This window comes from Plecotus auritus, assembly GCF_963455305.1.
Source record: "Plecotus auritus genome assembly, chromosome: 2".
Lineage (NCBI taxonomy): Eukaryota > Metazoa > Chordata > Mammalia > Chiroptera > Vespertilionidae > Plecotus > Plecotus auritus.
Genome location: NC_137771.1, coordinates 85,485,143 through 85,506,938, shown reverse-complemented (window position 1 = coordinate 85,506,938; position 21,796 = coordinate 85,485,143). Strand labels below are relative to the sequence as shown.

At 42.7% G+C, this 21,796-nt stretch overlaps 1 protein-coding gene across 1 annotated transcript; it reads left to right on the top strand.

The window, feature by feature from the left end:
• The first annotated feature begins 3,436 nt into the window (after window positions 1-3,436).
• CD83 (CD83 molecule) lies at window positions 3,437-20,876 on the top strand. The gene is made up of 5 exons (XM_080655062.1): window positions 3,437-3,643; window positions 3,734-3,849; window positions 15,548-15,752; window positions 18,015-18,121; window positions 19,433-20,876. The coding sequence occupies exons 1-5, from the start codon at window positions 3,607-3,609 to the stop codon at window positions 19,559-19,561; spliced, it is 594 nt and encodes a 197-aa protein (XP_080511188.1). The 5' UTR covers window positions 3,437-3,606; the 3' UTR covers window positions 19,562-20,876.
• The last annotated feature ends 920 nt before the right edge of the window (window positions 20,877-21,796 follow it).

The window sequence follows — 21,796 nt, the reverse complement described above, 5'->3', positions numbered from 1 at the left end:
CCAAATTTAGTAAAGCTATAGACCTGAATGGCACGATGTGAAAGCTTGATCAAAGAGACCCAGGTGGAGAATGAACATTCTTTCCAAGAACATGACACATTTACCAAGAGATCACATATTAGGCCACAGAGCATTTCTTCAATAGCAACGAATTATACAGACCACATTTTTGAGAATAGTCAATTCCTAGACAACAGAAGCAATAATGAAAACTAAACCATATATGTGGATTTTTAAAGGGAAAAACCCTCTAAATAATTTATGACTGTAAAAGTATCTTAATGGAAGGCCTAAGAATAAATTGTTAACATTAACAAGAAAGGTCAGTGAGATTAGATTGCTGGCTATACAAAAATAAATTTTTATTTACCAGCAATGAGCAACTAGAAAAATAGTTTGGAAAATATACAGTATATGTGAAAAGAGCAATAAAAATATAAAGGTACTAGGAATAAATCTACCAAAAGATGTAGAAAATGTTTATGTGTGAAATTTTAAAATTTCTTGAAGGTCTAAGTAAATGGAAAGATACCCAATATTGATGGATTAGTGGAATCAATTGCCAAAACGTTAAATTTCTGCAATTTACACATTGAATGTGTTCCTAGTAAAATTTAAATGAGGTTTTTGAGGTTCAGAAAAATGTATGAGGTTCAAATATATATAAGGTAGAGAAAAGAACCAAGAATGCCAGGACAATTTTGAAGAGGAAGAACAACCTATGAGGGCTCACTCACTCCCCCACTGATGCAAGACTTAACTATAGTTCAATTAAGTAATAATAAAGTGTGATATTAGCTCAGGGAGAGACAAAATAGAGTCTAGAAACAGGCCACATACATATGGAAATTTGTATGTAGCAGAAATGCTATTTCAAGTCAGTGGGGAAGAAAGAACTTTAAACAAACAGCATTGGAACAATTGGTTGTCCATATGGAAGAAATAAGTTGAAGTCCCTACATCAAACCATATTTAAATGGATTAGACTTAACAAATGATAAAGCAGGACTTTAAAGTTTTGGACGAAAATTAAGTAGGATGTTTTTATGTTTTCAGGGTAGGAAAAGATTTCTTAAACACAACACCAGAAGCAAAAACTATAAATAAAAACAATCAATAGATTTGACTACATCATAATCTTAAAAAATCCCTTTGTTACATTAAAGATATTATAAACAAAGTGAAAAATGCAAACCTTAGACATGCAGAAGATATTTGCCATGCAAACAATCAAAAGAGGATTTGGCCCAGAATTTATAAACAGCTCCAAATGAAAAGGCCAAATGGTATGAATGGGCAATCCTCAAAAGGACACCAATGGTCTCAAAACATGAGAAATAACATGTTCCTCTCTCCTGGTAGTCAACGTCATATAAATTAAACAAAGAGGAACTGATATTTCACACTCATCATATTGGGAAAAAAAATCTGACGATGCTAAACCCTGCTGAGGGGAATGTCAAAGGACATGACTTTGGAGGACAGGATGGTAGCAGCTAATAATGCACCCGGATTGCTGGGCCAGCAGTGTTTGAACATCCCCAGCTTCATACAACAATGAAAAATCAGAAGAAAGCTTAAATGCCCAGGTATGGGATCTAGCAAGGAACGGTTGTTTTATTAAATATGCTAGAGGCCCGGTGGACTTGTGCACTGGTGGGGGGTGTGGCCTGCGGGGATTAGCCTGCTGTGGGAGCGCCACACATCCAGGTCAGCTGAGGGGTTGTGGACCCACCCTCTGAGCGGCTGCCCCCGCTGTGGGAGTGCAGCTCCTGCATTGAGCGTCTGCCCCCTGGTGGTCCGTGAGCATCACAGCGACTGGCCGACCAATCGTTCTGGTCATTCTGCTGTTTGGTCGCTGGGATTTTATATATATAGATTGCATTCAGATGCATTTGATTATTTTATTTTCTATACTTATTTTTGTATGCCTAAAAATATTCTAATTTAAAACATTAGTCTTGTAAGGATTATGGAGAAAAGACTTAACACATAGCTGGTGTGACTGTCAATAGGTATAACTACTTTCAAGGGTAAGTTAAAACTTTACTGTGGTGTCATTCTTTTTAACCACTTGGAATGGACAAAGGTGGACGTTTAGTAACAATTTGTGTTGGCAAGAGTGCTAGGAAACAGACACTCTCATACACTGCAGGTAGGAATTATAGGGTGTCACAAAAAATGTATACACACACTTTGAATAATTAATAAGCATTTATTAAAATACACTTTATTTTCAAAATTGAGCTATCAGCAGTTAAAGTGTTTATACATTTTTGGGGGACACTTTGTAGTTGGAGCACACCTCAGTGGAGGTATTTTTGGCATTATTTAACAAAATTGTAAAGTTCCTTTGACCTAGCATAATTTCCTCTAAGACTCAGGGGTGGGGAACTTCCAGCCCTGGCTCATGAAATCTTTTGGTCTGGCCCTGCCAAGGCATTAGGGGTGATTAATGTTTGACCAGATATAGCAGGCTAATTTTTAAGTTGATAATTTTGTATGGCCCTCAAATGATGTTATAAGTATCCAAATGGCCCTTAGCAGAAAGACAGTTCCCTACCCCTGCTAGGTACTTATTGAGAAAACAGCCACTATTACAGCCAAGGTTTATCTACACAAAAGTTCATGTTAGTAACCACAGCGTTGTCTGTAATGTTGATAATTAAAGAAGCAACCTAATACTATCTAGACTAGTAACACTAGATTAATAATGTCTAACACCAATCAGTTCTAATTTATGGTACAACTGTAGGATGGAATATTATGGAGCCACCGAAATGATACTGTTGAAGCTGTTCAATGATGTAGAAACACTTGACAAATATTAAGCTAAAATCAAGTAAGATAGTAGGTAGAGTAGACCATTTAAATATCTATCTTTTATTCATTGAAGCAAAGACACCAAATGTTACCAATATTTACTTCTGGATAGATTATAGGTGATTTCTAACTTCTAGATTTTTTTTGGGGGGAGGGGTTTTCCCCAAAATATTATTTTAATAGGAGCCTCCTTTGTTGAAACAATTTAAACAGGCTGAATGATACCGACTGATAACCCACACCAGAAGGCATGGCCAAGAACTAGTCTTGCTGCGTTCCTTGGGAAGTCTGAGTTTTTGAATCTCACAGAATGTGGACTGAGGACCTGGTTCACTAGTGACGTCACCGCGGACAGGCTGGGCGCCTGGGGAGCTGCAGGACCTCTCTGAATCTGGTTTCACCTTCGTAAAAAGACCATTAACAGCCTGGACTGGCCCCGCTCCTGGCTTTGTTATGCGGGTCAGCGGATGGTGTCACGCGTGCGAGCGCAGTTTGCAAAGCCAAAGCCCTGGGCGTTCCGCGGGGATAGTTGTCACTGCGGCCAGGCAGCAGCGGCTGCGACGCGAGCTAGGGGGCGCGCGGGGGCGGGAACGCGCTCGGGCCGCGGGCTCCAGGGGCGGGCCCGGGGGGCGCCCCGGTGGCCGAGGGCTCGGGGAGGGCACGCCTGCTGCTTCCGCCCCTCGCTGGGGATTCCCCTGGGCCGGCGCCTGGGGAAGTCCAGAAGCGCACGGTTACAAGAGCGGGGCGCGGCGCCAGCGCGCCACAGGCCAGCATTCCCCAGCCATGTCACGCAGCCTCCAGCTCCTGCTCCTGAGCTGCGGTAGGGCCCAAGACCTCCTGTCGCCCCCCGTTTCCCCACGACACCCCCTTTCCTCACTTGCTCACTCCACCGTCTCTCTCCCTTTTGCAGCCTGCGGCCTGGCGCCAGCAGCGCGGGAAGTGAAGGCGGCTTGTTCCGAGGATGTGGACTTGCCGTGCACCGCCCCCCGGGACCTGCAGGTGCCCTATAGGGTCTCCTGGGCCAAGGTAAGCTCCGAGATGCCCGCAGGCTGGGGTTTGGTTGGCTCAATTGGAGGCTGCCGAACCATCTCCCTGAGGCTGGCGACCTTATGCGGCTGGGGATGGGGAGTCTCCCGCAGCTGAACTCCAAGCACCCTGTCTTCCCATACCCCTCCCGGTCCTCGCCCCAACTCTGCGCGCACCCAGGTACTCGGCAGACTTAGATTTTGTTCCCGAAGACCTCAGTTCTTTCCTGCCCCTAAACGTGAACCGAGATGAATGACCCACATTAGACGTCTGGGCAGGCAATACTGTTGAGCCCGTTCGGGTTGATTTTGGAGGCCACCTGTGGTTGGGCTGGTAGGCCGGGGAGAAAGCAGCTAGGGCCTATTTAAGACATTGGGCAAGAGGATTTCTGATTTATGGTGTTTTGTGACTGTGATGCCCATCAGTTTGGAGGTGGGGGAGGTGGGCGATTGGAAAGGAAGGACTGAGAGATGGACGTGACTTGGGTTTGTTTCATAGGTGGTGGTTACCTGTCAGTCATCCCCTTTCCTTGGCCCCCTCCCTTACTCTAGCTCCTCTGCCCTCTGGCCGTCCTGAGAGGTCCAGCAAGGAGGGTGTCAGTGAGGCTGTATGAGCCGTGTCCACGCGTGTAAGAACAGGCGTCATTGCCTCTACTGTGAGAGGATTGAGTCGCGTTGAGGCTTTTTTTAAAGTTTCCTCTGAACTGGAACATTTTCATATTCTAAGATTGCGGTTCTGGTGGCGTTGCAAAGCCATGCCGCCTTGGCCGTCTCTGGTCCTTTGTTCGCCTTCTCTGATGAGATTACTGCCTCTAGGTTAAGCAGAATGAGTATGCCATTCCAGCCTTATTCTGCAGCCATCACTCATTTGTCCTCTTACCTGGGAGCAAATCTCCATGTTTTGCCCCTTTCCACCCAAGCAGGGTTCTCTTCTGCCCAGCGTAAAAGATGCTGTGAGAACCTGAACACACATCTGGCCCTTTAACAAGGCAGCAGAGGACAGTTATCTCTCTCTGTGCATTTGTGTGTGTCCCTGCCTACCCAGGTTGACTGTTCCCTGGAGACAGTGCTGCACAACTGCTTTTGTGTATTCTGAATGCACCCACTGTTTGCCCTGTTCATTGCGAGGGTAGATGCTCAGAGAGTCCAGGCTGGCACTTGGTGAGTTATGTGCAGTGGAAATGGTGCTGCAGCCTTGGGGCACAGTGTTGTGTATGAAAGTAGATTTGCTGTTATTCCTATTTCATTTCCACCGTATTCACTGTGGGATGGGAGAAAACATTTCCAAATTTTTCTCATTGTAAAAAAACACACTGTTTAGCTCTGGCCGGGTGGCTCAGATGGTTGGAGTGTCCTCCCGTGCACAAAATGGTTTCCAGCTTAATACTAGATTTCAGGCCCAATCCCCAGTGAGAGGCTCATATGGGAGGCAACCAATTGATGTTTCACTCTCAACTTCCATGTTTCCCTTTCTCTCTCCCCCTTCTTCTCTCTCTAAAATCAATAAAAAACATATCCTCGGGTGAGGATTAAAAAAAAGAATACTATTTAAACAAAAATAGTGTAAAACCCATATTATTTGAGTGCTCACCATCTGCTAGGCTCTGAGATAACTATTTACCTGTATTAGCATTTTCAGTCCTTCCAAAGATCTTCCAAGAGATCAGTACCATGACTTCTGCCTTAGAGATGAAGAAACTGAGCTTTAGGGAGTGAAATAACCTGCTTCCTGTTACACAAGTGGCTGAATGGTGGAGTTGGGATCTCAGTCAAGCAGTCTGACTCCACAGCCTGAGTTTTTCAAAGTCTATCTTGATGTTTCCTCTCTTAATTACTTAAGGCAATGATTTTCAACCAGTGTGCCACAAGAATTTTTAAAACATGCGATATCTGACTATTTAGTCAGGAGCACAGACCTCTTTTTCTTTAGATATCAAATAAAAAAATGACAACAGCCAACACAACAGTAACCGTCCAGTGTGAATGAATCAAAATTATACCAACTTTTTTTTGTCAGATTGGCAAAAAATATATATTTTTTGGTGTGCTGCAGAATTTCAGTAATTAGTTTATGTGTGTCATGAGATGAAAAAGGTTGAAAACCACTGATTTAAGGTAAAGAAAATGAAAGTGTCGCAAGGCTAGCCAGGTAGGGATTTAGTTTTAAAGAAGTGGGAAACTGTGAAACCACTGTTCTTTCCAGAAAGTAATTAAAAAAAGAAAACAATATTAATATTCCCAGGGGAGTAATGAAAAAGTACTCCTGAAACAAGCAGATGAAATCTCAGACTGTAAAGTTCAAACAGTTGTCAAGTTAAATCTTCTTGCACGAGGTCACTTGGAATGATATAGTAAACCATAGCAATTAACCTTTGGCTTCTTGGATGTCAGCTGATGATGTAACTCTATAATGTATGTGCTTGTTTATTGAACATGACTTTTGCATGATTTACCCTGCAGGTTTCTCAAAACTGTGATAAGAAAAAAAAAAAAAGACAACAGTCTCTTGGCATTCTCTTTTTTGTCTGTTGGCCCATGGAATAGAGTCTTTGAAAATTCATACCATACTTATTTATTTTTAAGAAAGTGAGCTGTGATTGAGTAGTGTGGACAGGAGAGCCATGCTGTGCCAATGCACTAATCAAATATCTCAAAAATGATGTACATTGTTCCTTCAAGAACTTTTTAACAGGTCCCAGCATATTCTGTAGATATTTGTTATTTCCCAGCCCTGTAATGATACTTTTGCATCAATTGTTCTTGTGCAAGAAAAATGGATAGTGTGTTCTGGAAATAAGGTGAAATACTGAAACACTTCGTCTTATGGAGGATTAAGTGTCTTGTCAACCCCCCCCCCCACCCAAGTTTTTTATAAAACATTTTAGTCAAGCAGTGAGGTAGCTATAAAGTGAGCAATTTAAATCTGGTGACTATGGCCAGCCTGGCTCACATTACCTTCTCAGCATCACTAGTGTGGTTTGTAAAACCTCTTGCATAGTTGTGGTTGCCTGCTGGAGAAGTAAAGCAGAGAGTCCCTTCCAGGGTGGGTTTTCACTGTCTGCCAATTGAATCACATTCTTACAGGCCTTCTGCATGTCACAATTACAGTTATAATGACTCACAATCCACCCAGTTCTCAGGCACCACAGAGCATCCTGCCACTGTCCAGTTGGCACTGATCACTTGAGATTAACAAAAGGACCTGTGTAAACCATGTGTTCCTCATCACCTGTCTTTTATCAAAAGATTCAAAGCAGACGGTGTCCAATCAGTATTTATAACATTAGGATGAATGGGGATGGAACAGTGTCCATTTTATTCTCTTTATTAAGAAGACATAATGAGAGGGACCCAGAAGGGGCTTAGTATAGACATGCACAGGGAGGAATCAAAGATGGAGCCAAGAGTAGGTAGAGATAGCCCAATTCTTGTTAACCCAACTTTACTTTCCTCCTCTCTGGAATCCAACAATGGGTCCTCCTCTCATCCTTTCCTATATTTTACCTTTTAAGGCAGAATGAGTGGTTGAGAAGAAAAAGAAAAGTGAATACAGTACGTCCATTAAATTTAGCTTTTAGAGTGTGAATAGATTGTGGTTGTTTGGGGAGGTATTTTGAGAAATTTTGCAAATAGACTTTGCTCCAGCACGCTTCTTCCACAAGCTGTGACCTTGAGTTGGGTTCTAGCATAAGAGGGCATAGCACAATCCCGTGTCTGTCAGGAGTAAGATCACCCATTAAAGGGCCACATCTGTGCTTCAGACTGAGCACCATTGGTCTGCACTCTCTTTAATGAGGCTGCACTAGGTTTGGAGAGAGACGATGACACTGGGTGGAGTGTTTGGGGATGGTTGATATTTGCTACTACTACTAATGAATGGCTATTAATCAAGAAGATGTAGTACCATCCTTTATCATGCTAAGAGCCCTGACAACCTATGCTGATGCATAACGAAAGAGGATATATAGTTCGTCTCTGGGTGACACTGCGGGGGTGAGGACAGATGCGTCACAAGACAAGTGTGTTTTTTAGATGATTTCCAAAGGAAGGGAGAAAGGGGAAGTAAGACTATGGTTTCAGAGAATAGATCAGACTTGACATTTATTATATTTAGAAGAGTGCTAGCTGTGGGAGATCATGGGGTATCCTGGAGACTAAGGGGTCTGTGGGAGAGCAGGTTAACGGCTTCAACGAAGCTACTTCACTACTCAGATATTTCTTATTCTTCATTCATTATGAAGCTGTCTCCCATGTACATTGCTAAACTCCTATTCAGTGGTGTTATATTTTCTGTCTCTGCCATCTTATGTAATAATGAGCTACACAGCAAGGGGGCACTAAGCAGAGCAGAGTGCCTTCAGAGGCGCTATAGTTGATGAGTGGTCTGGGTAGATGTACTCTGTACAGCCACAGACCCTGAAGGACCCATGAAGGAGCCAATGCATGCCACTCATTGTACTTCCTTGATTTTAGAATGCCATCTGTTGTAAGAGAAATTTAAGAACATGTTTTTAAGAGAAAAAGGAAATATACATTAAATATAGAAGCACTAAAACACTGAAAAGTGAAAACAACGTGTGTATTAGCATCATAGAAAAATCATACTGTCCCCATTGGCACCTATACTACTTGACCTGGTTGAATCATTTTAATGGGCTCCATTTTAGGTCAAACTATGAAAAGACCTAACGTTGGTTTTCAGATGTCTTCCATATTTACACCTTCTTTATTTAGTAAATATTTCTAAGTCACAAATATGTGCCAAGTCCTGGGCTTGGCATTGGCCATCCCAAGATCAACACAGAAGTTTTGCCAGAGGACCGTTTATTTTTATTTTATGAACTATATTTTTATTAATTTTCAGAGAGGGAGAGAAAGATAGAAATACCAATGATGAGAGAGTATCGTTGATCAGCTGGCTGCTGCACACCCCACACTGGGAATCGAGCCTGCAACCCGGGCATGTGCCCTGGCTGGGAATTGAACTGTGACCTCCTGGTTCATAGGTCGACACTCAATCACTGAGCCACACCAGTTGGGGGAGAGGGTCATCTTGAGCACAGGCATGGATATAGGGATCCACAAGCATTTGGGGGAAGCTTTGGGTAACTAGTGATTTAGAGAGGACAGTTGTAAAGCAGAAAGCTGAGAGGTGATGTTAAGTAGGCTGGGAACAGATTGTGAAAAACCTCGAATGCCAAACTATAAGGGTTTGAACTTTATCCTTTAGATAGCAGGGGTCCGTTTAAAGTTTTTAAGCAAAGAGGATGACATAATGAAAAATGTCATATTTCTCTTGGTGAAGGCCAGAATATGATCCATCCTGAAAGATGAATCTCAGTGTGAGGCTTTATTCTCTCATTATAGTAAAACTTCCATCAGGTTAACTCGATTAGACTTGAACACATGCATAGAATATCCCTTCGCTTTCCTCTTGGTCCCCAGTCCTGTCCACGTGGTTCTATGGAAGAGTGGGCAAGGCAGAATGTGACTGCCTGAGACAGGCAATAGAAGTCTCTGCCAGACCAGAATAGTGGATCACTGAGATTTTTGAACAATGACAAGACAGAGCAAAGTTGCTAAAATCTTTTAGCTTGGAAGAGGGTAGAGTGGAAGAAGACAGCTGAGAGTTAAATAGGAAAAAAAAATACCAAATACTTGTTTTCCAAGATGAAAAGGGGGAAGCTGAATCACATGAGGACTGGATTGTCTTAGTTCTGTACTTGGTTATGTCACTTCACAAAGAAGAGGAAGTTAAAAGAAGGTCTCAGTGACGTAAGGGAAGGTTTTATGAAGGGCAGGACTAAAAAGAGATTCGCTTACCCAAAAGAAAGTGCTCCTCCATCTAAAACTGTTTCCATGATCCCTTCCTGGTTACGCCTGTGATGACCCCACATTTTCTACCCGCAGTCCTTAGCTCAGACCTGACCTAGGTTAAAGTACTTCCCTAAAATTTAGAAAATTTAGCGTTGTGGATATTTTAAAGACACTGTGAGTAGAAAAATGATTTCTTCCTAAAGCAGAGATTGGGACTTTTAAGAAATTGTTGCCAGAGAGGAGACTGGAAGTATCAATAATAAGGCATGACTGAATGAAGAGGACGGGGTGGAAAGCTATCAGAGGTCATTTCCATTACCAGTGTTAGCAATTATAAAGCACTTGATGTGTTTACTGACTTGATTTTTAAAATAACCCCATGAGATATGAGGTAAGTAAGGTAGTTCCAAATGAGGAAATAGCTCAGAGGTGAAGTGATTTACCAAAGATGACCCAGCTAACTGATGGAGAAGCTGGGACTTGACTTCAGGCCTTTGATTCCAGTGCCCTTGTAAGGTTTTCATTGTATCTAAAATTCACTCATTCATTCAGCAAATACTTTTTGAATATTTCCCATGTGCAGGGACATATTTAGAATGCTGAATGAAACCTTGGCTATGAAAAGAAAAGAGAGTAGTAGTATTTTTAGGGCTTTCTGTATGATTGACACTATGCTATATGTACATCTCCATCATCGCAGGTATCTTTACACCAATGTTGTGAGGTTTAATTACCACCTAACCCCCATCTCTGTGAGCAAAAGAAGCCTGAGAGCTGTCCAGTCAGTTGGCCCAGAGCAGGACTTGTGGTGGGGCTGGGGTTTGGTTCCAGGCCCAAAGTCTGTGTTCTTCATTATGTTGCCATAGTCATGACTCTCTTAACCACCATAAATTCAACTCTGTCTGTTAGATCTACTAAATTTCAAAGTGGAAAATCATTTTTCCAATAAAACTACACTTAGAAAAAAACGATGTTAATGTGCATACATTCTACCCTCATTATGGCATCAACCACCAAGCCAAACTATTTTGCACGTTATCAAGAGCTGTTTTTATGATGAATGGTGATTATACTGGCACTTTAATTGAGTCAGAAACCAAGGTACATGAATGTTAGTGCACGAGAAATGTGATTAAAAAAAAAAAGCTGTTCAGTGTGATCAGAATATATCAGATTAATTTAATACTATCTTTAAATAAAAGTTATACTTTTAAATATGTTTAATCAAATTATTGAATCACATTTATGTTCATATATATATATATATATATATATATGTATACACACACACACACACACACACACACACACATTGCCCCTCAAATAAACCTCTTTCTTGTAGTTAGTTTCCTATCACATTCTTAATGGATCTCATGAATGATAAATTTGGATTTTATATTTGTGGTCAAAATTCTTTCTTTGTGATAAGAATAGAAGAGGAGCCCTCTTATATTCAAATATAGTAATCCAGGAGGTTAGTATATATTTGGATAAAATGATGTAAACTTAAATAAATACTTTATACAATAGTTTTTGACTAAAATATTGGTTCATTTTCAGCCATATTCAACATTTATTTGATTTATTTTATTTTAATTCAAATTTGTCCATCATTTCTAAAGTTAAAATTAGTACTTGTATTTGATTGATTTATTATTCAGCAAATTAAAGAAAGTTGATTTAATTTAGGGCTTGCGGTTTTCTTAAGGTCAAATTGCAATTTTAGGGAAAGAATATGGTACGTTAATAATTTAGTCAATTTGGAAGCCTTGAGACAAGTCAAAAGTCCATAGGCTTTTTGAAAGTGAGATCCTGTATTCTGCCCTTTTCTAATTCAGTCAAAAAGGTAGACTGGCCAGCATAAGAATTAGTGTAGGGAATGAAGATTTTAAAAATATAATTGTGATGAGTGTTTGGAGGAGTTAATTTGCCCAGATCTTGTTGTGGTCTAGCGCACTACAATATCAGCATTGTGCTAGTAAAGGGTGCGTTAAATCATTCCTGTCAATTATGCTTGGCTGTGACTGCATCGGAGAGCTCCTTTTGTAATGAATTACTGTTTCCAATAATGTGTGTGCAGAGAGGCAGTGAAACACGTTTAGATTTGGAATGTTTAAAGAGCCGTTCTTGCCAGTGGTTGAGTTTGAGCCAGCTCGAATGTTTATAAGAACTCATAAAACAAAGCAAAGTTGAGGATGGCCCGTTTGCTGTTACTCCATCATCCTCCCTCTGAAATTCTCCTCCCGTTCTTAAACACCGATGCTGCCACACAGTGAACTCTGCTGATCCCACAGTGTGATAGCTGCTCAGGCACAGGGCTGCAGGCAATGATTTGAACTTTTACATCTGGAGTCTCTTGGTACTGCTAGTGGGCACTCCCACTTTCAGCATGCAGCATTAACATCAACACGACAACTGTGTTTGCGGCTGTAGACAAGGCCCAGGTTCCCCAGATGTAGTCACATGAGAAGGTGTTGACACAAGACACGTCCAAACCTGTAGAGAATTTTTGAGTTTATTTGAGCCAAACTGACGACAGTTGCCGGGAAGCAAAAATCTCACCGGATTGAGAAAATGCTCCAGAGAAATGCAGTTTTGCAGCTTATTTTATATATTAGAATCAAAGGAGGAGATGTAAGGAGAGTTACATGAAATCCACTGGTGATCGATCACAGGGGCGGGAGAGAGCAAAGCATGGAAATCTCTGGGGCTGGCTAAAAAGGCAAAATGGAGAAACACATATTTCCTTTACATTGGTGGGTACCAGTTAGTTAGTAACTAACATTTACAACACATAGAGATGATGTGTGGGGAACAAGATAACAATGAGGGGTTTGTGGTCTCCTGCTCTGGTGGGAGGTTGTGCCCTGAGGGATCTGAAAAAGGAGATTAATCTGACATTTCAAAGGTATGCTCTCTTAGATGCAAAAATACAACAGATAGGCTCAGTTAAGGTAAAGATTGGCCTTGGTCAAGGAAGCTACAAGCCTAGGACATGACTGCCTGCTGGGACCTGCTCTTAGTTAGGAATTTTTATGTTCAGACCACCCTATGTGGTTACTTTCATTCTCTGAGTTTGTAAGGCCCGCCATGCAGGCCTCCCCTGAGCTTGTCAGGTTTGTTATGTGGCCCCTTTTTCATCCACAAAGGCATATCTTAAAATAACAAAAAGAAGGGGAATAGGCATTGTCTACACCCACAGCTTGATGCCTGAGGAGAGTTATGAAATATTTCCAGGCACATTGTATGAATGTACAGGTTCCTTTTGCTGGAGCGAGTTTACCAGGCAAAGAGAGCTATTTGTTACTGTGGCAAGAGTTCCCAGGTGAAGCCAGTAGCATTCCTTGTTCTCTGGGTCTTTCAGGAAGACCCAGGAAGGGGCCATTGGAAGATGACCCCGTGAGAGTTGAGATACTTTGCCATGATCCCATGGATGGCTGTGTGGCTCAGGACATTACAATTCTGCAGGTCGCTTTGGGGTTCTTTGTTCTGCCTTTCCCTACTTCTCCTGTTTGTTCTTCTCACCCTGCCTTGGCTTTGCTATTGAAAATAACTGGAGGCCCGCTGGAGGTTTTTGCTAGAAGCCCACGAAAATCTGGCCATCAAGTAAATTACTTTTTGTTGTTGTTACTGGTGATGTTCTAAATGAATTCTCATCTGCATATGGGCAGAAGGCCACTGCCAGCAGTTCTGATCAGCTGGGCATACAGTACTGGCCTGGGAGGCTCCCAGCAGCCAGCATGGCAGTGGGGTCCTATTTATATAAATAAGCACAATAGTTTATTTTCCACCTGCTCCAGGGGGTTGGAAGTTTTGATCTTGACTTTTAGGGCCTTTCTGAGCTGAGGGAGGAGGTCACTGGATGGGAGAGGAGGCTCCAGGAGAAAACCAGAGGCAGATCATCTCAAAATGATTGTTGCAGCCAGTGTCTGTATCTTCAGAAGCAGAGATTTCTAGCAAAACAGAGTTCCAGTGAAATCTATTAGAAAGTTGAACGCATTTGGAGGTTAAGTTTGAAAAGACATCACTGTGCAAATTGCAGAGACCTAGCTGACTTGATTAGTTCAAACCAGAGATGGGGAGTCTCGGGACAGGTGGCCCTTGATGGTCTTGGGCACCTGGCCCATCTAAAGCTCTGGTGGGAAGAGGCACCTCTTCAGGCAGCGAGGGGACAGGTGCGAGCACATGATGAGGCCTTAGTGTGTGGTTTAATTAGTCCTGAAAAGGGAAACATTGAGCTATGTTATATGTGTTTTAGAATCTGTTGGACACGTTAGTTTTTTCTAAGGTTCCTTGGCCACACCTCCTTTTTTTCCTTTATTTTTGAACACCTAAAGGCCCCAGTCTGTGGATCCTTGATTATTCAGGAAGGAACCTTTCAACACAAGAAGAACCGTCAAGAAATAGGATTTACATTCATAGACTCGGCCTGAGAAAAGCCATTAGTCTTAGCAGCCCCGTGATAGTGAGTGGAGCAGGGTTCCATGCAGGAGCGATAAATCTGCCACCAGATGTCTCTGCAGCCCACTCCACAGGAATGCTAACTACACCCGAGGCTGTGGAAGTTGGAACCAGAGCTTCTGGTGACTTCGTAGCGTGTTCCCTAACTTAATAAATTAAGCAGGAACCAACCACAGAGGGTGTGTGTGTGTATTTTCTCTCCTTAGTTGCCTTGGCACCACTGGGTGTTCCCCTGATCCCTTGGTTATATATTTCCCTGCACGATTCCCATTTGAGAAGGAGGAGAGGAGTTGTAGGTGCCCCAGAATGAGGGATGAAGCACTGGCAGGGGTGGGCAAAGACAGTGGCAGTGAAGCCTGCTAATGCTGTGTCTTACCCTGGGTGGCTCTGTGGTGCTGTGACAATGCTGGGGACAGGTAAGGAATGCCACTGAACCCAGGCTCCTGCTGGTCCCCAGCCACTCAGCATAGGGCTAGAGGCTGAGCACCGAATACAGTGATTCACCTCCCTGCTTGTTTAAGTCTGTTTTAGAAGCTTTGAAACATTTCATTGGAAGGTGGATGGGCAAGTTAATTATATATCTGGGGAAAAGGGAATTGATGGTGAGTGCAGTGTGTGCCTAATCTTTGAAGTAGGAGATGACAAAGAGGCCCCAGCAATTAATCATAAAGATAGTTCAGGGAAAGAAAACCCACCCAATTTGTTTGGCTAAATTTGGCATCTATAGGCTGATCTGTCCTGGGTACAGTAATTTAAGCTGTAACTATCCTTTCACGTGTGTGTTGATATGACCAAATGATCTGACACAGAATCTCTGCATGGCACTACAGTCACCTGTCTTCCTACTTAGGTAGAATAAGTGTGGTACCTCCAGTGATGTCTCGGATGACCACACAGATACACAGCCTTTGGAGAACAGCCTACGTCAGATCATTGTCTGGCAATGGTCTTAACAGATTTAGGAACGTTTCCAAATCGAAGGCTGGGATACAAAAATAAGAGGCAGTCAGTGGGTGAGTTGGTAGCTGAAGAACACAAGAGGACATTTAATATAGAACAGTCAGCAACAAAATTTGATTCAAAATGATTTACCCATTTCATCAGATCATCATCATCAACACATCATCAGCGTCAATAGCAACACTCTCTCTTTCATGTAGGGTAGAGGATGGGATATGAAGGATCATAAAATACAGTCCTGATCTAATTCCAAAACAAACAGAGCCTTAAAGAATTGTCATCGATTCTCTCCTCACCCACCCCCCCCCCGCCCCAAAGGTCACACATCCACACAATAAATTGTTTTCAGACATCTGTGGAGGAGGGGTTTTGTGAAAATAAGAGGCAGCACATTGGTGTGGAGGCTCAGTGCTTGTGGATCTGTCAGTAGAGCATGAGTCAATGATTCTTTTTTTTAACAGCTTACAGAGAGTGGTGAAGAGAGGATAGAGGTGCAGAACCATCACCAGATGGAGCAGGAGGGCCTTTACGAGGCCCCCAGTGAAGGGCTATATTCCCTGAAGATCCGAAATACTACCAGATGCAGCTCGGGCACATACAGATGCACTCTGGAGGGGCCGGAAGGGCAGAGAAACCAAAGTGGCACAGTGACCTTGAAAGTGACAGGTGAGGTGGTCTGCTACACTTGTTTTCTTCTTGCAAAATGCCTGTGCACGTTCTGTATTTGTTAAAATTGACCCTCTTTGCCGGAGCCTAAGTCAGAAGCTTTGGAGCACATCTGTGGCTGAAAGCTAAATTCTACAGCAAGAATGCCATGACTTGTTCTTTTTTCTGTAAATAAAGACAGATCCACCCAGCCTGAGTGGGGGAGATGCCTCATGTAATTAATTTGACTGTCGTTTAGTCATATAAGAGTCCTGTGGAGCAAATAGGAAGTATCTAAGTCTGACTTTTGGGAGATGGAGAAATTGTGTGGTCCCCCAACACCAGATAACTGTATAATATTCTGCTCATTTGGGGCCTTGAAACATAGTTGCTTCATGTTCCTACCTTTTTAACACAAGAACAGCACTTCCCTTTCCCTTTACAGAGGTTAACTTTCCCAATATCTCAACTCAGGCCAAAGGAAAAGAGTACAGCAAGAAAATCATGTTCCAGTGACTGATACTCATTTTTGCTTAGTGAATCAAGTGTCAAGACAAGGATTATCTCCTCCTTGGATTATTTAAAATAACTTCTTTATGTAGCTTAAAATATTCCTTGCATTTGACTTCTGCCCAATTCTTGTTAGTGGCTGAGGCTTGAAATGACAAACATGTTGTTGTCACATAATCCCTGATTTTTTTTTTTTTTAACAATAGCTACTCTTTCCCATCCAGTATTTCAAAGGAATCTGATACAAGGTAGTATTCTGATACTCCCAAGAGCACAATCAGTTTATTGGTCAGTGTTTTGATTTGGTTTACTGTTACACACACACACACACACACACACACACACACACACACACTCACACACACCTATCACAGCATAACCCTTGTCAGTCTCTAGCCCTTTACACTGATTTGTTTGTATTTGTAGAATATACTACCCTGACATGCTCCATTCTCTGCTTTGGTCTCTGCTGTCTCTGGCACAAGTAGGCACTCAATGAATATTATGATAGGAATGATAGAAATGGGAGAAACCTGGCAGGGAAGAGCAGAGATGAAGTGAAAGCAAAGCTGATTTTTTTTCCTTTCCTCTTCGAAGGCCTGCAAGTTGCTAGAAGTTACGTGGTTAGACTCTAGAGTTACTTAGATCTAGTTCAGGTATTAGCTATGCTATTCCTCACCATGTAATCTTGGACAAATCTCTGATTGATTCTAAGCCTCAGTTCTTTCATCTCTGAAATGGAATAATAATTTCTACGACCGGCTTGCTATGACGGTTAAATGAGATATTGCATTAAAATGCTAGTACAGTGCCTGGGGTAGACTGTGTGCCCATAAATGGTAGGAAGCATTAGGCCAGTGATTCTCAACCTTGAGTCACAGGTTCCTGTGAGAATTTAGCCCTAGATTATTGCACTAACTTTTAAATCCAGTTTTAGGGGTTGACAGCTTCTTGAGGTTGTCCCTGGGAAGAACCCCCCAATCATCTGCACTCCACCTGCTCCTGCCTGGCCTTCAGGGAGACTCAGTTAGCAACCTTGCTTCCCCAAGCAGCACATAGGATGTCATGTCTGAGTGGGGAGAAGCTGTCTCCGCCATGTGCCCTCCTGGGCTGAATGCCTCACTCGGCCTCCCAGAGGGTTGCAACCACAGCTTTTAATGCCCCCCTCCCTAAGGGAGCTGTTCTGTAGGCCACCCTTACCATCAGTCTTGGTGGAGGAGCTTTAACAGTTTTACGAAAGTGTGTCTACTTATCCAGCAACAGCTGGGCAGCTCACAGCCTCATTTTATAGTCCTGCAGTCCTCCTGATGTCAGGACACCCAGCATTCTACACAAGACAATGAAGATAGATAGATCAACAACTGATATAAATGCAAATTAAAAGCCAGGAAACCCCAGACATTTGAAATGGAGACTGATGGGCAGCAGGAAAAGTCTGGACCTGACTCCTGACTCTGCTACCTGCCTTAGTCCGTCAGCCTCTCTGAGCCTTGATTCCTTCATTTGTAAAATGGGATGCTCAGACCTGTCTCAGAAGATTCAGTGAGATGCTATGTGTCAATCCCATTGCACACAGCTGGATAGAGTGAGAGTGAGCGCTGGCAGCCGCCATCACCACCGCTGCTGTCATTACTGTTGTTCTTCCGATGGCACAGATGTGAGGACAGTAATGGGAGACAGGGACTTAAAGAGCAGGAACAAAGCATCTGAGCTTTTTATTATGATAGAAAAGCCCTGTTAAATGGCTTCATATTTCACCTATGTTTTTTAAAGGATGCCATAAGGAGCACAGAGAAGCAACTTTTAAGAAATACAGAGCTGAGATTGTACTGCTGTTGGCTTTGGTGGTTTTCTACTTAACACTCATCATTTTCACTTGTGTAAGTATCTTCTTAAGACATCTGTTATTACAAAAAGAACACCTGGGGCACCAATCCGAATGTTTTGAAGACAGTATGAGTCGTTTAATAACAGAGAGCTCGTCTCTGTGCCCTAGACTTATTGAGCCCCCAGACTGTGAGAATCATTACAACAAGCTCCCAGCTTGTTTTTTTGTCCTGTGGCTCTGCACAGAGCACTGGGACGAGACATGAAGTAAGATATGTGAAGGGAATCTGAGAAATGCCAAAGGATCCTACTAAAGTGCCCGAGGGCCTCACCTCATGGTTACAGTGGTGGAAAGTGCAACACCTTCTGTCCCCCAGCCGGGACAGAGGCAGCGTTCTTGTAGGCAAGTGAGCAGCACAGCCACACAGGGAAAGATCAGTGTCCTTCACCTGTCCTTCAACTGTTTCTTCTTAGGGCTTCTCTCCTTATATTTTGTTACTTCCACTCACTTCTTTATAATTACCCTGAGAAGCCAGAGCAGTGGGGAACACAGAGAGTGTCCTGCGGTAGAGAGTGGCTGGCCCCTTCTTAGGTATCCCTGAGATGCCCTTGAGCTATTGGCAGCAGGCTCCAGCTTAGAGACTCTGCATAGCTGCTCACATAGGTTGACTGAGGTTGTGGGGGAGCAAGGTCAGCTCTGGGCCTGGCCCACGAGGAAATGAACTTTTCCATATGCCTCAATACCATCAGGAAGGGCTGGCTACTTAGGGACCAGGACAGATCTCACCCAGGAGCTATGCCAGGGCTCCTTTGTTTGGTCACTGATTGGGTCTCTATATTTACCTACTTGCCTCTCTGGTCATGTACTCCTCTTTCTGGTTGCTATTCTAGACTTTAGTTAAGTAAAAGACTCTGGTGAGCACCTACTGTATACAAGGCCTTAAGCTAGGCACTGTAGGGGTCTAAGACATAGTTCCTGCTCTCAAAGAGCTTGTAATTTTGTCCTTAAAGTTATTTGCATATAAGATAGTTAGAATTACTGGGCAATAAATTTTAAAAGTGAGTGACTTTAGTTTTTTGTTGCAAATGCCTGTTTCTGTGGGCACTGATTTTTCCATACAGATAACTAATAGTAGGGGCCTGAAATGACCCCAGTCTGTAACTGGTGCATCTCCTGGTTAAAGTTTAGAAGTAGCAGTGAAATAGACCAAGCCCAGTGTAGAATGAGTGAGTAGCCAGCATAATGAGGGCTTTCAAACAAATGTCCAGGCAGCCCTTAGTGAATGGAGTCTAAATAGAGGTGACAACTGGTGCATTTCTCCAAATGCTCACTTCTCACTTATCTCTTTTAATTTATTTTTCAGAAATTTGCACGACAACAGAGTATTTTTCCAGATTTTTCTAAACCTCTAATGGAACGAGCATTTCTCCCAGTCACCTCCCCAAACAAGCCTGTGGAGCTAGTGACACTTCCCAAGACAGAACTGGTATGAGCAACTTTCTGCAGGATGTTTCTCCTAAAGTCGAAGGCTCCATGATGTGCCTGTGTGTCATTGAGGACAAAGAAGAACGCGCCCCACACCGAAGGTGGCAGCCTTCCTGGGAATTCCTTCACCTGACCGAAACATTTGAAAGGGAATCCCACCACACTTGCTGTGAATAGAATTTTGAAAACTATCACATGACCACATAGCATGGGCCACCTGCAGGGTGCTCTCTAGTGCTGCTTCTTCACGGCTCAGTGCTCTATTCAGCTATCTGGTCAACCTCTTTGAAATTTTTTCAGTCACATAAAAGCTATGGTGAGGTGCAGTGGAAAAGGGTCTTGGGAAATGTGAATCTCCAGAGCTGGCCCTGGGACAGACTCTTGAGGACAGCTGCACATCTGGGAAACATCTCTTTGAATTTGCTATGTTTCTTATACTAGCCCAGATGTTTTATGTCTGGAAGAAATGGACAGGCCATGCTGTGAGACAGTGGGGAATATTTAGCAAATGGTTTCCTGGTGTGAAGGCCCTGCTATTACTAAGGGGTATTCTGTATACTTAGAAATATCAGGTGGATGAACTGTTCCCTAACAGGGCCTTTGCATCTGGGAAAGACATGTGTAAAGAAGCAATAAAAAAGAATGCCACTTTTATTTTTATATCTCTATAATGCTTGTCAAAGAAGGACTTGTATTTTTTCTCCCTTTGAAATTTATATCTAAAGTTAGATATCGTTACTAACTGACAAGCAGCCTGACTATAGAGAGTGAGAGGACATCAGCTGGGGTGACAACAATGGGACAGAGACCTGTTTACTGGCTAGTGACCTGGTGGAAATGTCGGACCAATCATGCAATCTGGGTTTAGCCCCAGTTGTCTCACTACTTGTATGATCTTGGGCAAGATCCTATAGTTTCTACTGTCTTGGTTATAAGCCAAAAGCTGTTGTATGAGTTGATTGAAATAATGTGTGTGAAAATGCTCTAAAAAAGTATAAAGCACTGTACACATTTGAAGCTTCATTGCGTCATTATCCTTATTATTGCAGTGGTGTTCTGGGGGAAAATGACTTCCACTTTTTATGTTTTGAATTGTCCCAAACAAAAAACCCTACAAGGGAGGCTCTCCCATAGTCTTCTGTATAAGATGCTTTTGGGGAGTGGGGAGGTCAGTTCAGGCACCTGTTCCTGAAGCACCAGCCAGAAGTCCTCCACAAGCCACTGGGACGAGGCACCGGGACGTGGGGAGAAGGGAATTCACAAATGTTACGTAGATGTTTGGGCAAGTGTTGTGTTTTTCTTATTAAATTTGGCCTTTTTCCTACTTGTTTTCCAAAGAGACTTTACCCCTTTAGTAGTGTGTGCATTACCCACACTAATGTTAGATAGTAAAAGGGATGCCAAGTTGATTTAGGGTTTTTGCCTCTTTGTCACAGATTTCATTTTATTAAATGTATCCATGTGAATAGGGAATGTTTTTCCTTTCTTTTTTTTAAAGATTTTAAAATTGATTTTTAGAGAGAGAGGAAGGGAGAAGGAGAAGAAACACCAATGTGAGAACATAACATTGATTGGCTGCCTCCTGCATGCCCCCTACCGGGGATCAAGCCAGCAACCCAGGCTTATGTCCTGACCTGGAATCAAACAGGTGACCTTTTGGTGCATGTGACAGCACTCAACCAACTGAGTCACACTGACCAGGGTGGAATGTTTGTTTTTTTAATTTAAAATTTTTCTAAGACTTTGGAATGAGTTTTGGATGTCTGTAAATTAGTCTGAGAACCTGAACTGAAGGTGAAATTCTAGAAATGAAAGACTGGCTGGGTCCTTCCTCTGAGAGGGAGGACATTTATGACAGGTAGACCTCCATTAAATGGCACCCCCTGAATCCCAAAGGTGTCCCTAAATCCATCCTAGCATTGTATTGCCACCAGGTAGTGCATGATCAGCTTGACCACATGCATGACCATAGGTAGGAGGGATGGAGGAAGAGGGATTTTACTTCAGAAGGGTGTGTAAAGTCAAGAGCTCTGTATCTGGGATTCATGGGGCTTCACTCAAGATTCTCAAATAGGTCCATTACTCCCCAAATGGTAAGAACAACTAGTGCAAGTGGCTATAATAGTTATAAAAGCATCATAGGTGAATCCACTTTGGAAAATGGCTCTTTGTAAAGATGAATGCCCATAAAATGGCAGTAAAAGTTATAGATTCCTTTTTAGTGGTATCTATTTACCAAAAG